Genomic DNA, 15057 nt, shown 5'->3' on the forward strand with positions numbered 1-15057 from the left:
ACTTGGGGAGGGTGATTCTTTTCCTTCGACACAGACTGTTAACGGTGGCATGTGTTTAATTCTTATGTAATCTCTACAGTAGGTATCGGTGTCTGCTGTGGGCGTTTGTCCGGATTTTCATTCCTTGCTGTCGTCCTGGGGTCCTGATGCACATGCCCGGAAGGGGGGGCTTGCCTCCAGGTGCACGTGTCATAAGGCCGCATGGCTTCGTGCTCTGTCACCGCATGGTTCTCATGATCGTGGTCCGATTTCCATCTGTGTAAATCTGAGATAACCTTTGAGATTGGTCATTTGGGGTGACGGTGCATAAAATCTTCCCTTCAGATATGGTGGGTTGTCCGTGCCTTTTGAAGGAAGGGGACTCGCATGAGTCTGTTGACCTTGTTTCCAAAGACTTTGATGGGCCTTCGGGCCAGCGTGGCCTGAAACCCCTTTCCACACTGCCCTCTGGGATGGAGGGGACGGAGGGGCAGAGAGCCTCAGCTTTCCCCCTCTCGACATTGTTCATAGATGTTCATAGATGAAGAGTTCAGTGAATATACTTCTCTATTCTGTTTTGTCTTTAATCCCGGATAGCAGAGCATTTGCATAAGGTTAAATGCTCCCACAGAAGTTGGGAGCTTTCGGTAGGGAAATCACAACAGAGACATCAGTGTTCTGGTATGTGTGTAATGTGCATTGTTACTTGTCCGTGTTGAGGGGTCCTGGGAAGAACCCCCAGGCGTGAGTGACGAACGGTCACCGAGGATGAGGATACAGCCCACCACTTTCCCTCAGCCTCACCCAGAGCCCACAGCCGAGGCCTCGGAGTTGGCTTGTCTGCACGCAGAAGCCAGGGGTTCTGCTCCACCAGTGTAGTGGGTGCCGTGGAGTTGCTGGGTCTTTGCTGGGTGACCCCGCAGTCGTGTGCCGTCAGGCTGGAGGCCATTCCTGGGACGCAAGTGTGAGAAGACGTGACCAGGCATGGTTTCAGTCCATGTGGCAGCACCTCCTCCTGAGGCCTCTGGCTGCCCGTGGTGCTGCCCCCAGCACAGCTGCTCTTGGGGTCTTCGGAACCCAGCCTGTGTTCTCAGGGGTCAGCCCACTCCCCACTCCCGTTGTCACCCACGGCGCTGGTCATCAGGTATGGGAGGAAATGTCACAGTGTGTGTAGGGATATAACTATCCCCAGACTGATCCGGTAGTCTCTTACCGAGATAAAGAATCCTTCTGAATACATTTTCTGGAAAGATAAACGGTTGGTTCTAGTGCTGAAACTTTGAAATGCCAGTCCTGTATTTTCTATCATTTTGAAAGCGATGAAAAATTTTCATCATGGTTAATATTCACATTTATGAGATAAAGTAGCATGGTATGGAAAGCGAAAGCATCTATTGAAGAAGAGTTATGGTAGCGGGAGGTCTTTCTCCAATTTTAGTGTTTTATTTTCCTTTACATAGTAGCATTTTTAGTAAAGTAGAACATGAACCGTATTTCCATGCTTCTGGAGCAAATAAGAACTTAGAATCTATGTGAACTGTCTGATAGAAAGTGTATTTTTCTATAATCAATGCGGATCATTTTTATTTTTTAAAAGAAAGCATTTGTTTGTTCCAGAGATTATAAACATTTGATTAAATGCATGTCAGGATATATTTATCATGATCTGACTTCTGTTCAGCGGTAATGTCAGAACTAAGCAGTCATGGAGCGTGTGATGTTCTTGCTTTGTTAATCTCAATTCTGTCCTGCCCCACCCTTTCTAACCTTTTGTTTCCCTTGAGCACCGAAAGGAGTAACCTATTGAGCTTTTGCTGGAGGATGTTATAAATGAAAATTTAGTGTCCATTCCGTCAGCTTTGTCAACTGGGAGAAGTGGTGTGTGTCAGGAGTACGTAGGAGGCATGAAGTCTGTAGGGAAAGTGTGGCCATCTCCCAACCTCTGCCACGGTGTGGTGGCAGTCTTCCCGTGGCCCGTGTTTAAACCAGGGCTGTTCTCACGTCTCAGCTGAGTGGTGACAGCCCTGGGAATCTGAGAGCTTGAACTGTGGGGACTGGCAGCCGGTGACCCAGACTTGCTGCCACGTTAAGCCCCTCCCATGGGTAGGGCCGATGAGCGCTTTCACTGTTTTTCTCAGTTTCCTTAGCATAGTCAGAATCTACTTTCACCTTATGTAGTAGAAACGGGCCGAGGGCCACCGTATTGGGGTACTTGTAAACTGGCTTACAATTGTGAAAAATATTTCCGTTGCTTAAAAGACTTACGTGGATCCTCAAAAATTAGTGGTAGGTCTTCAAGTACATTCATGTCAACAGTATTGTGAAGTCCTGTGATAGTTACCCCTGAGCTTCCTGCGGCCAACAGCGTGTGCAAACTAACCAGGAAAACAAGGAGTTACTTCTTTTTCTGTTTTTAAAAAAGCTTTATCTGATCAACTTAAAGGGGAGAATGAATGCGTTTTTATTCCCCTTTTTACAATTAAAATCATATTTACTTTGCCATGAACTTTTAGAGTTCTAAAATTATCTTTATTAATTGTAAAAGTAAACTACCTTTAAATGGTAGGATTGCTACATTATTCTGTAAATCCATCAAATATTTGTTTTTCTAAAAAAGACGAAGATGCCACCTTCAGCTGGGAAGTTAAGAGAGCTGTGGCCGTCTGCAGTGTCAGTCTTCCTATCTTGCCTTATATATTTTTTTCTATCATGGGAGGTATTAAGGATTCAGAGGCAGATCAGTCCCCATACATAATGAGAAAATGTTAAATGAATGCTAGAAGTGAAGCTGTATCCTTCAAAAGAATTTCTAAAAGGCCAGAATACTTCACACAAGCAGTTTTCTAAGATCCACGAACCAGAACCAAATAACTGCACGTATTAATTGCATACTTTAAACCAGAAGAACTAAGTAACTTGTGGATGCGCGTTTTAAATAATGTCTTCTTTTCTGGGAAAGGCTGCAATTGAAAGCCCAACATGAGTCTAGTATGAGAGTAGATGGCATTGAAAAGGAAGAAAATGCCAAAATAAAGTGTACATTGGTCGATACTGATATTAGATTTATTAATGTAAGGTCTTTCTGGGTTAGTTTATCATCCCACATTTTGATAAACTTGAATAAAATTCCTCTAGATGCTTCGGAATATTCTCGTAGAAAAAGATGACTTAAAAATTCACCTTTTAATGCAAAAGCAGTCCGTGATACTAAATAGAAACAAGATTAGTTATTATTTCTCAGAACGTCAAATTACTCCAATTATGCCAGTTTAGGTGGATAGCTCTGTGGCTAAACGCACAGCTCCACACGTATGCAGCCAGGAACAGAATGTATAAGCACACATCACTTAACCAGTTACAAAGGGCGATAAAGGAATCTATAAATTTTGCATTTACAAGATCCTGCAACGAAGGCGTTGTAAGTTACTCTTTCTGGGCACCGCAGGTTCGAGCAGCACAGATGTTAAGGAAAACTGCAGTCTGGACGGCGCGCCCCCCAAGGACGGCAGCGCCCCGGGGCCTGGCGAGGGCGCCCCGCTCTCCAACGGGGGTGGCGGGGGCGCCGGCAGGAAGCGGGCCCTGGACGAGAGCAGCAATGGCCACTCCAAGTTCCGCCTGAAGAAGCGGAGGAGGGCGCCGGGGCCCGCGCTGCCCAAGAACGCGCTGATGCAGCTCAACGAGATCAAGCCTGGCCTGCAGTATACGCTGCTGTCGCAGACGGGACCCGTGCACGCCCCCCTCTTCGTCATGTCTGTCGAGGTCAACGGGCAGGTCTTCGAGGGCTCCGGCCCCACGAAGAAGAAGGCCAAGCTGCACGCGGCCGAGAAGGCCTTGCGCTCCTTCGTCCAGTTTCCCAACGCCTCTGAGGCCCACCTGGCCATGGGCCGGAGCCTGTCCGCCAATGCAGACTTCACGTCCGACCAGGCCGACTTCCCCGACGCGCTCTTCAACGGCTTCGAGACCCCGGACAGGCCGGATGTGCCCTTCTACCTGGGCGCCAATGGCGACGACTCCTTCAGCTCGAGTGGGGACCTCAGCCTGGCTGCGTCTCCCGTGCCTGCCGGCCTGGCCCAGCCACCCCTCCCCGTGCCCCCGCCGTTCCCACCCCCGAGCGGGAAGAACCCCGTGATGATCTTGAACGAGCTGCGCCCGGGACTGAAGTACGACTTCCTCTCGGAGAGCGGGGAGAGCCACGCCAAAAACTTCGTCCTGTCTGTGGTCGTGGACGGGCAGTTCTTCGAGGGCTCGGGGAGGAGCAAAAAGCTCGCCAAGGCCCGGGCCGCGCAGTCCGCCCTGGCTACTGTCTTTAACTTGCGCCTGGACCAGACCCCGTCTCGCCAGCCTGTCCCCAGCGAGGGCCTCCAGCTGCACTCGCCACAGGTGAGGAAAGCCGCCCGAGCGCGGCTGCGTGTTGCTCACGCTTTTAGACGGGGTGCGGTTGCCGTGGTCACTGGTGTCTTCTCGTCGCTCTGTCCTCAGCACGGGGAGGTCCTGGTAAGTCCGGCTGCCGGGCGGCCTTCCCGTGCCTGTGCCGGCTGTGTGGCCGCTGTGAAGCCCAGCCAGGGCCGTCAGGTGAAGCCCAGCCAGGGCCGTCAGGTGCGGTGTGGTCAGTGCCGCCCACGGCGGGTGGGCCGAGGTGCCCTCCCTTGCCGCCTGCCCCTGTGGTGACCACAGCCCACGGCGGCCTGTCGCGGAGGAGACGGGAGGGGAGGGGAGGGCCGGAGCCCTGGCATCTTGCCCCAGCTCAGTGGGGTCCCCCCTCCGTGTCTCACCTGGGACCCGGTACAGGACAGGTGAGGCTGGCGGGTCAGCAGCTGAAACCCAAGTCTGGGTCAAGTACCAGCGCCTCGCGGATCCTGTCCAGGCAGAGGCCGAGCTGCAGCGGTGGCGAGCACACGTCAGAAGGGCCGGGGCGTCGGGGCCTCTGCAAGCGCTCCAGAGCCCGCCGGGTGCCTGGGGGTCTCGGCACCTGGAGTTCCCCAAGGGGTCCCTGTGGCTCCCCTGCTCAGCCGGAGGTGGGCACCCCTCCTAGTCTGGTCTTGGACAGGACGAGAAGGGGGAATATCAGGGTGAAATTTCAGGGTGGGCTCTGAGGAGAAGGAAGGAGGAAATGATGTTTAGTTGTCATCTCAACACCCTAGAACTCTTCGGTTATTTATTGCTTCTTTTCCTGGAAATCCAAAATTATTCCGGTCTATTGTAAAAATGTTTCTTTCAGGGAGAAAGTCTGACCCTCTTCTCTATTTCTTTCTGTCAAAATATTATTCACTTTGAAGATAAAATAAACACTGATCTGAGGAGAAAAAATGAAGGGCTCCGAATTGACAGGACAGCCCACATTCCCTCAGGAAGCTCGGCTTCCGTCTTGCCTTTCTGTGACCTCTGTGCAGTTGTCACCCGAGAGGACCAGTAGTTCTCGGTTTTAAAAAAAGGAAATTTATTTTCTTTCGCTTAAAGCAACCAAATACAGCATCAGTATAAAGTAACATATTCAAAGTATTTCGCTGATTTTTTCTACTCTTTGAGCCAAGTAACCGCTTCCCGTGTATTAACTCCTTGTTAATATTATTCATAAGAACCATTAGTCCATTTACCATTTTACACATCGGTGGCACTAGTTCCCAAGGGATTTTTTATTTGCAGGTTTACTGTTTGTTAGAGTATTTCAGCCTGAGCCACGGTGGCCCTGTCTTCCCTTCCCATTGGCAGTCACGTGAAGAGACTGGACTCGTCAAATGCCGTGACCCCTGCTGCTTGGTTCTGCGTGGGTGACACCCCGGGGGGGGGAGCGGGGAGGCGGGCGGAGGTCTGCGTGTGCGTGTGCGTGGGTGTGTGCGTGTGCGCTGGCAGCCTGCCTCTACTCTGGCTGTTATGTCAATGGGGAGCAGTGACCGGAGCCCCTGGCTGGTGGAGCCTTGCCCGGGAGGGGCCGTCTCCGCCCTGCCCAGGTGGCCTCTGTGGCCCAGGCCAGCCAGGTCTGGGAAGGTGGAGCCGTCTCTCCTCCCGCCCGAGCCCGCCCCGCTCACAGGGCCCCCAGGGTGGCTGCCAGCCCCCGAGCGGTACCTCAGGAAGTAGTCGTGTCCTCGTCACAGGACCTGTGCCGGCCTCCAGAGGGTCAGTCCTTACTCTTTCCCCTGGGAATTTCCAGACGTATGGTCTAGAGGGGGTGAAATGTCCTGCTGTCTTGCGGGTGGAATCCTTGCAGGGCGTGGGTTGGCCATCCCTGGTCTCAGGACTTTTTGCCTCCATGGCGTTCACGGCGGCATCAGAGGGTTTAAAATCAGACAGCGTTGCCCACATGGTGTGTGCAGGGCAGTCTGTCAGTGAACTTGGTGGACGTGACTGGACCGAGCTGTCCTGCGGGGCCCAGCGTCGAGCTGACTTTGAGCGCATGTACCCTGTTATCACATCTGCCCCGAATCTAGAGGGGGATTGCTTCAAGTGCCCGACTCCACGCTTTCCTGCTTTGCTCTGAGTTCGGAGCCCCGCCTCACCCTGCATGGAGCGGCCTCTGTTTCCTCTGCCTTCCCCTTCCCTCCTGCTGCTCTCTTCCCACCGGAGGGCGTCGTCCCATCGTGTGATTGCACGTCCTGACTTTCTGTCCGTGGCCTCGCTGCCTCTCCTGCCTGCACACCTCCGCCCTCTGTGCCTCTGTCTAGGGTGCAGAGTGGGGCCCCGTCCCTGCTCTTCTGGCCACACTCTGTGCCCTTGGCCTTGAGCACCGCCTCCGGGGGCTTGTTGCTGGTGCAGTGGCAGGTGAAAGCATCCTGATGACGCTTCTTCCCAGAGAGGCCACCGTTTAGGACAGGTGGCTTTTCTGTTCATTTGGGAGTATTTAATTGAGGGCCCAGCTGGGGACTCCAGACCAGCGTGAGCTGGTGGGATGTGGGTCTCGCGTGGCTCCTGGCACACACCTCCCATCAGGCATCGTTTCCCAGAACACCGAGGGTCCGTTCTATCCAAGATGAATCATAAGCTGTGAAAGTAGGACCGTGTCCGAAATCTCACCGATGTGCTCGCTTCTGAGAAGCACTCCCTTCAGTCCAGTGGCTCCCTGGCCTGGAAATGCACCGCGAGAAGTCTTCTAAAATCACGTTACACTTGCCCTGTACGAGTGTAGCCTCGGTGCATTCTGGTGTCACTCGATCTAAGTGACAGATGCCCTTACGGGCTCTAAGCGGTGCTGGTTTCTGAGTGACTGGGCTACGGTAATTAGTTTTAGATGTTGAAATCACTGAGACACACATGGACTGGGCGCCTTTGGGAGGGAGGTGCCGTGAGCTTAGTGATCCTGCAATGTGACTGCCCTTCAGACCTCCCCTTTCTCTTCCCACGTGTCCCCCATGGGGCCTCGCCAGCCCTGAGCTGACTGGGCCGCACCTCCTGTGATCTCACTTCTTCCTGAAGCCCTGCCACTCGGGGGCTGTGGCTGCGGGACTCGGAGCCGCAGAGGGTGGGAGGGGGGTGACCAGGCAGGCGCTCTCGCCTCTGGGCCTGGGTCCCTCCCCTGGGGCAGGGCTGTTGTGAGGAGGCCTCACCTGCTCAGGTGCTGGCTCCCATGCAGTCGGGCTCCAGACTGTCCTTCTGTAGAGACCCTCGCACGCCCCTTGGGCGTCTGTTTCCAAGGAATGTCTGGGAGGAAAAATTGTGTGCGCGTGCATACACACACGCGCGTGCGCGCGCGCACACACACACACACACACACGCACACACACACACACTCGTTTGCCAGACTTACCTTTGTGGTTCCAGAGGAGAGGCCCCGGAACGTGGCCCCAAGGGGAGCACTAAACCCCTGCTTGGTCCGCAGGTCTTAGCCGATGCCGTGGCACGCCTGGTTCTGGAGAAGTTTGGGGACCTGACGGACAACTTCGCCGCCCCCCACGCACGCAGGAAAGTTCTTGCTGGAATCGTCATGACAACAGGTAACCATGTTGGCGGTGTGTCCACCTGCCTGTTTTCATGCTTAATAAAGGTGAAATGCTTTCAGTCTAGAAAAATCTCTGTGACACCAGCAGGAGGTCACTTTTTCATTCTCCTTCAGAATGTTTACCATGTGCAAATAGAGGAACTGTGCTTATATTTTTCCCCTACAGGTTCATCTTTTTAACCTATGGTTTTCATCTGGAGAAAGAGTCCTGTATGAATATTTAATCCCTGTAATCTTATGTGAATGGCCTTGATCGACCCTGGAAACCTGCAGGAGAGCTGTTAGTTCTTACTTCACTTGGAAGTAGGACTTAATCTGATTTATCCGTTAATGTTAACGCTGCTAGATAAGTTTCTGTGTGACTTTTTTTTTTTTTTTTTATGGTACGCGGGCCTCTCACTGTTGTGGCCTCTCCCGTTGCGGAGCACAGGCTCTGGACGCACAGGCTCAGTGGCCATGGCTCACAGGCCCAGCCGCTCCGCGGCATGTGGGATCTTCCCGGACCGGGGCACGAACCCGTATCCCCTGTATTGGCAGGCGGACTCTCAACCAGTGCGCCACCAGGGAAGCCCTTCTGTGTGACTTTTACGGGGGAGAGAGGAAGCCCTGGCAAGAATAGAAGATCTGTGGGGGTAAAGCACGCTTTGGTAGCAGAAGAAGCCCTATTAAATTTGTGTCTGAGTTCCCAGCAGCGAAGGGAACCCTCCCTGAGTTCTCTTGCCACATCCCAGGAGTGAGCCCGCCGAGCAGCGTCTCCGTGGATCCCTCCTGGGAACGGGAAAGCACGGCCTCGGCCAGTGCCTGCATCTTTGGGTGGCCGGAGGACCCTCTGCTCCTTGGGGCTGAGTCTGGGGCTGTCCCTTTCTTCTCGGGGCATCTGCTCAGCCCAGCTGGCCAAGCCTGGCCTGCCGTGTGTAGGAAGCCAGCAGGAGGCCAGAGAGGGGGGCGGCGGGGGGGTGGTTATCTGTCTACACCCGGCGGGCAGGGGCAACCCCAGTTCCCATGCGGCGACTGCCCGTCCCTTTCTCCTGAGGCGTGGTTCACCTCTGATCGTGGACAGGACCCCATTCTGTGATCCTCAGCGCTGCCCATGCTCTGTGCCCTAGAGGACAGGATCTCATTTTCTTGCTGTGTCTTTACCTTGGCACGGCTGAGAGCTGTCTGACGGGTAGGATGAATGCTCTGAGCGGTAACTTGGGTTTCAGTGTTTGTTCTGATGTGAGCTGCCTGTATTTTGTCCCTCTGCTCCCTCCATCTCCTTGCTGTCATCCTGTACACTCGTAAAGGTGAATGCGTATGCTGCTGGATGACGTAGTTTCCTAAGCAAGGCGCTGCCCTTCCCGGTGACGGGAGTGAGCGAGCCTGTGGTTTTTCATCCAGGTGTTTTAACCGCCTCAGAAGGGGCACGTTACCTCGTGGGGGCATTTTGCCCCATAGTGTGTGTTGCACTTGGGACCCTCCGCTCGAAGCCACGGTTTACGCCTGAAGGCAGCACCACACTGCGCGTGGCATGTGGTCCTGACGTCAGGAGACCTGGTTCAAATTCCCAGGCCGACTTTGATGGCCCTGTGCCTCAGTCCCCACATCTGCAAATGGAGACAGTGGTTGGATGGGCCTCGGAGGACATGGGAGGGAAGTGAGGTACCTTCCCCGACAGGCCACGCGCAGGGCCTGCACCCGTCGTACGTGGTCTGTCTGTCGACACCTGCACATCAGAGTGGTGGCTCCCGAGGTTCCCCAGTGCTGACGGCTGCACTCACTCCCCGTGCGGTTAAACGGTGCCAGACCGCCAGACAGCCCCCTGCATGACTCCTGGGCCCCCGGGGTGAGTGTCAGGCAGTCCTCCCAGCCTCTGCAGTGCTTTGATGTTACTCCCAGGATTCATTACCAGGCCAGTCTGTCTACCTCTACACAGTGCTCCCCCGTGTCCACTGGGGAGTGTTCAAGAAGAGACTAGTGTGTTCCAGGTGAAGTAACTTTCCAAGTAGAATCTTTACACGCAAGAGTGGGGAGGGTTACCCTCCCAGAATGTGCAAAGCAAGGCTCGGGGGGCCCGTTAGCAGCACCCAGGTGAGGGTCAGTGGCAGGGTGTGAAAACGAGCTGACGTCTCCCAGGTCAGTCCCTGGGAATGCGGGTCCAGCTCGGGCGTGGCAAGGAATAGCGAGGAACGATTTCTTTTCTGTTTTTCAGGCACAGATGTGAAGGATGCCAAGGTGATCAGTGTTTCCACAGGAACAAAGTGTATTAACGGCGAGTACATGAGTGATCGCGGCCTTGCGCTGAACGACTGCCACGCAGAAATCATATCTCGAAGATCCTTGCTTAGATTTCTTTACACACAACTTGAGCTTTACTTAAAGTAAGTTTAGCAAGTAAATAAGTAAAGGAAGTTGGTTTTTTTTTTAATTGTCCTCTCATCAGACTATTTTGCAAAACTTTCCACTGCTTCTGTAAGCACTGAAAAATTCTCAACCTAGTAACTTTCTGGGTAACAGTGAGATTGGATCCCATTTCCCCGTGAAGCTGAATTATAACACACACACTTGCATGTACATACACGCCTCACGTGTGGTCAGAGGGGCCATGTCTGTGTTTCAGACCCCGAGCTTTCATTTTATGCAGAAATAAGTGCTGGGGAGGTGGGCAGTGCTGCCCCAGTCACTGTGCCCGGAACGGCTGACCGTGGACCTGACTGCTCGCCACAGGCCACATCTGACACGCTTCCTTTCTGTTCTGAGGTCATGAATGAGGAGGAGAGGTTACTTGCGTATTGATGGCCTGTCCCATTGGTGAGCAGACAGGAACTGTGCTAATTATCATAAACATATAAAATAAATACCCCAGTCCAAGCTTATCATACCCCGTTGAAAACACTGGCCTTTGCAAATCATCGTAAGCTATGGCAGACTAAATTTTGATTGTATTCAGCTTTCAAGTTTATCTTTGCAACTTGTTTCCTTTCAGTAGCAAAGATGATCAGAAAAGATCCATCTTTGAGAAGTCCGAGCGGGGAGGATTTAAGCTGAAGGAGAAGGTCCGGTTCCATCTGTACATCAGCACCTCCCCCTGTGGAGATGCCAGGATCTTCTCGCCACACGAGCCCGTCCTGGAAGGTACGGCACAGGCTCGTCCACGGCCACAGTGTCGCAAGAAAATTCGTGACTGTGTAGAACAGAGAGAAGGATAAACTACATTAATATCCTTTCTTCTTTAAAAATTTCAACCTTGGATGTGGACCTGGTAGGAACATACAAAAACACGAGGTTTTTCTTCTCAGTAAGTTGAAATTTTAATGAAGGAAGATGTGGATTCTAATGAGAAATTAGAATAGAGTGAGGATATTAGATCAAAATTGTTTTCAGTTTTTAAATGTGGGTAATACCTGTCTCTGAATTGGAAGTGTACATCATCAGCCATGTTTCTGGGGAGTCGTAGTGTAATGAGTGTGTCATCGAATTAGAAAAGCAGGTGCAGGCTGGTGGCCACCACGTGCCCTCCATCCTCCCTCGTTCTCACGTTTGTTAGTGATCTTGTTTCACAGGAGTTTGTACCCACATCCCGTCCCAAGCTTAAGCGTTATTTATTCCAAATAGAACATTTGATTACATTATTTTTCTTGATTATAAAAGCAACATATACCCACTGTAGAAAGTTGCTAAATATTTTTAAAACATAAAAAGGAAAATTTAAATCACTCCATATTCATTTAACCTGGAGATAATCACTCTGGATGTGTGTGAATGCTTCCTGTGAATTTATTTCTGCATCATTATAGATTTATTTTTGAAAATTTAAATACACAGCAAAGAAATAGAGCAAATACCCAAATATCCATCACCTAGAATTAGCAAATGTTAGCATCTTGTCCTGTCTGCTTCAGCTCGTTTCTAATGATAGAAATAAATCATTTTGATTAAAATGGAAGCCCTCTTTTCTCCCAACCACTAAGGAGACCACCTTCTTGAATTTGGTTTGTAGTATACCCTCCTGTCAGATTTTATGTACTTACATTGTACACACGTATCTTATGTGTATATAGCGTAAACATACGCACACATAAGTGTAAAGTGTATTTTGAATCGATAGGGTGTTGTTAGGTGTGCCTTTCAGTGAGTTAAGTATTTGGTCAACTACCGGTGGACCCTCTCAGGAGGATCTTATGTTTCTGTCCTAGAACCAGCAGACAGACATCCGAATCGTAAAGCCCGAGGACAGCTGCGGACGAAAATAGAGTCTGGTGAGGGGACGATCCCAGTCCGCTCGAATGCCAGCATCCAGACGTGGGACGGGGTGCTGCAAGGGGAGCGGCTGCTCACCATGTCCTGCAGTGACAAGATGGCGCGGTAAGCACCCCCCACCCCGCCGAGTACCTGGGGGGCGTGCTGCCATTTCCAGAAACACCGGTGCTTCGCCCCCATTTCCTACCTCATGTGTTCCACAGATTCTCTGAAGGACTAAGGTTCTAAACAGGTGCTTCGGGGGTCACCTTGAGGGGATGAAGGTGGGGTCTCTGTGGGCAGAGGCTCTTGAGCCCTGGGAGGCATCACTACAAAGGCACTGTGGATTAAAATCATGGGCAATTGGTATTTGAACTCAACCTCCAGCCCCCTCCCCTCCCAGGAGATCAGGGGGCAGGACTGAAGGTTCCCACCTTCTATAATCACGTAGTTGGCTCCACAGACAACCAGCCCCCATCCTTAGGTGGGTGACAGAATTCACCTCATTAACATAAGACACCTTTATGGCTCTAATCACTTAGGAAATTCCAAGGGTTTGGGAGCTATGAGCCAGGAACCCCAGAAGAAGACCAAATACATATAAGAAAAATATATTTTTGGTCATCTGAATGACCGAGTATACTCTTCTGATGACTCACAATATCACAATTACTGTAGCTTCATAGTAAGTCTTGAGGTCAGATAGTCTCAGTTCTCCAAGTTTGTTCTCCAGTGTTGTATTGGCTGTTCTGGGTCTTTTGCTCCTTCATATAAACTTTAGAATCAGTTTGTCAACATCTACAAAATACTGTGCTGGGATTTTGATTGGGTTTGTGTTGAATCTATAGATCAGGTTGGGAAGAACTGACATCTTGACAATATTGAGTCTTCCTATCCATGAACATGGAATATCTCTCCATTTACTTAGTTCTTTGATTCTTTTGTCAGTTTTATAGTTTCACTCATATAGGTCTTGAATATGTTTTGTTAGATTTGTACCTAAATATTTGATTTTGGGAGATGTAAATGGTATTGTGTTTTTAATTTCAAGTTCTACATGTTCATTGTCGGTCACAAATGATTTTTGACCAAGGTTCAAAGCCAATTCAATAGAGAAAGAACAGTCTTTTTAACAAATGGTGCTGGGACAACTGGACATCCCTATGGAGAAACAAAAGAAATGAACCTGATATTTTGCACCATATACAAACATTAACTGAAGATGTGTCACAGACCTAAATGTGTAAAAGTTCTAGAAGAAAACAGGAGAAAGTCCTGGCAACTGGGATAGGCAGTTTCCTAGACCCGATACCAGAAGCACTGTCCATGAAAGGAAAAAGGGACAAGTTGGACCTCATCAAATTAAAAATTACTTCTTTGAAAGACACTGTTAAAAGAATGAGAAATAAAGTCACCGACTGGAAGAAAATATTTACAAATCATATATCTGATAAAGGGGCTGTATCCACAATATATAAAGACCCTCTAAACCCAACAAGGGGGAAAAACAGTTTTTAAAACGGGCAAAATATTTTAATGGACACTTCACCAAAAAAGATGTCAAATTAGCACACGAGAAGACACTCCACATCGTTAATCACGGGGCGTGCAGGAGGGCTGTGAAGGCACGTGCTTGGCTCTAAGGCTAGACCCCTGCCCGGCGCGGCGGGGACCCCAGGAGCTGGAGCGCCATCCTCCCAGGCTGGGGACCGATGCTGCAGCCACTCTGAGGACAGCTTGGCAGCCGTGTGCCCCAGCCATTCTACTCCTGTTTCCCGAGAGAAAGGGAACCAGTGTCCCCAGAGACTCACATAGGAGTGCTCACAGCAGCTTCCCTGTACAAGTCAAAAGCTGGAAGCAGCCCGAACTGCTGTCAGTCTATAAACAGGGGTAAGCGGGGGGTGTGTCTGTGCCACGGGGCACTGCTCAGGCAAGGGAAAGAATAAACAGTGACGTACAGTCAGTGCAACATGGGCACATCACAAAATAGCTCTGCAGAGTACGGGAAACCAGAGGAATGCTTACTGTGTGATTCCCTGTCTGTAAATGTCTAGAAAGTGCAAACTACCTCACGATGACAGAAAAGCAGATCAGTGATTGCCCAGGGATCGGGGCCAGAGCAGGAGGGGCAGGAGGAAGGCCTCGAGCAAGGTGTGAGGAGACTCGGGGGTGTGTAGACATCAGGACTCGCCAGGCCCTGTGCTTTAACCACGTGCGGGGCGCTGTGTGTCAGCTGCCCCTCAGCAGCTCACAGAAGTTAGGAAATGGTTGTAAGTAAGTGACAGAAAGCCCCACAGCTACTGAGTCAGAAAGAGAACAGTAGAGCAAATCGAAATAAGTAGAAAAAAGAAAACGATAAAGACCAGAAATTATTATTAGACGCAACAGAGATGAGCAGCGAGGAGCAGCGAGACCCAGTGCTGCTTCTTTGAAAAAGGTAATGAAATCGGCAGAACTTGGGCAAGTCTGACCAAGATAGAAGGGCCAGCCAAGCCAGATTAGGGGAGGAAAAGCGGGTGGTCAGGGATTCAGCAGGAACGAAAGTGTGCTCAGGTAGTTACAGTGAGGATTACGGACGCTGCGTTACCGATATCTTTTAAAACTGAGATGAAATAAAAACTTTTTAGAAAAGTGTACATTTGTGAAATTGACTCAAGCATAGGTAGAAAATTTGAATGGAATTCTAGCCATTAATTAAACCAGTCACCCCCCACTCCCAAGAAATAGATAAATTGAAGCAAGTCAAAGAGGTGGCTGTGGAGAAAGAGGACGCAGGTCTCCCAGGAGGCTTTTCTGTGAGAGGCTCTGCATTTGGGGGCAGGGGGGGCAGCAATCCCTGTTTATATAATCATTTCTACAGAATAGGAAAGTAGGGAAGGAACCACAGCTCATTTTGTGGGCTGCCTACCACCTGTATCCCAGACCAGACC

The 15057-nt window shown here is 50.8% G+C and overlaps 1 protein-coding gene across 10 annotated transcripts in view; it reads left to right on the plus strand.

The window, feature by feature from the left end:
* ADARB1 (adenosine deaminase RNA specific B1) overlaps positions 1-15057 on the plus strand; it is a 116319-nt gene that overhangs the window by 74599 nt on the left and 26663 nt on the right. For 7 of the 10 annotated variants that reach the window (XM_049710375.1, XM_049710376.1, XM_049710379.1 and 4 more), the window contains 5 exons: positions 3425-4359; positions 7790-7904; positions 10101-10269; positions 10875-11023; positions 12085-12253. In XM_049710375.1, coding sequence (XP_049566332.1) covers positions 3425-4359; positions 7790-7904; positions 10101-10269; positions 10875-11023; positions 12085-12253 — 1537 coding nt within the window. Of the gene's footprint in view, positions 1-79; positions 4360-7789; positions 7905-10100; positions 10270-10874; positions 11024-12084; positions 12254-15057 lie in introns of all 10 variants that reach the window. The other 3 variants (XM_049710377.1, XM_049710374.1, XM_049710378.1) reach the window with 3 other exon arrangements.

The sequence above is a fragment of the Orcinus orca genome, chromosome 5 (genome assembly GCF_937001465.1).
Source record: "Orcinus orca chromosome 5, mOrcOrc1.1, whole genome shotgun sequence".
NCBI classification, from domain to species: domain Eukaryota; kingdom Metazoa; phylum Chordata; class Mammalia; order Artiodactyla; family Delphinidae; genus Orcinus; species Orcinus orca.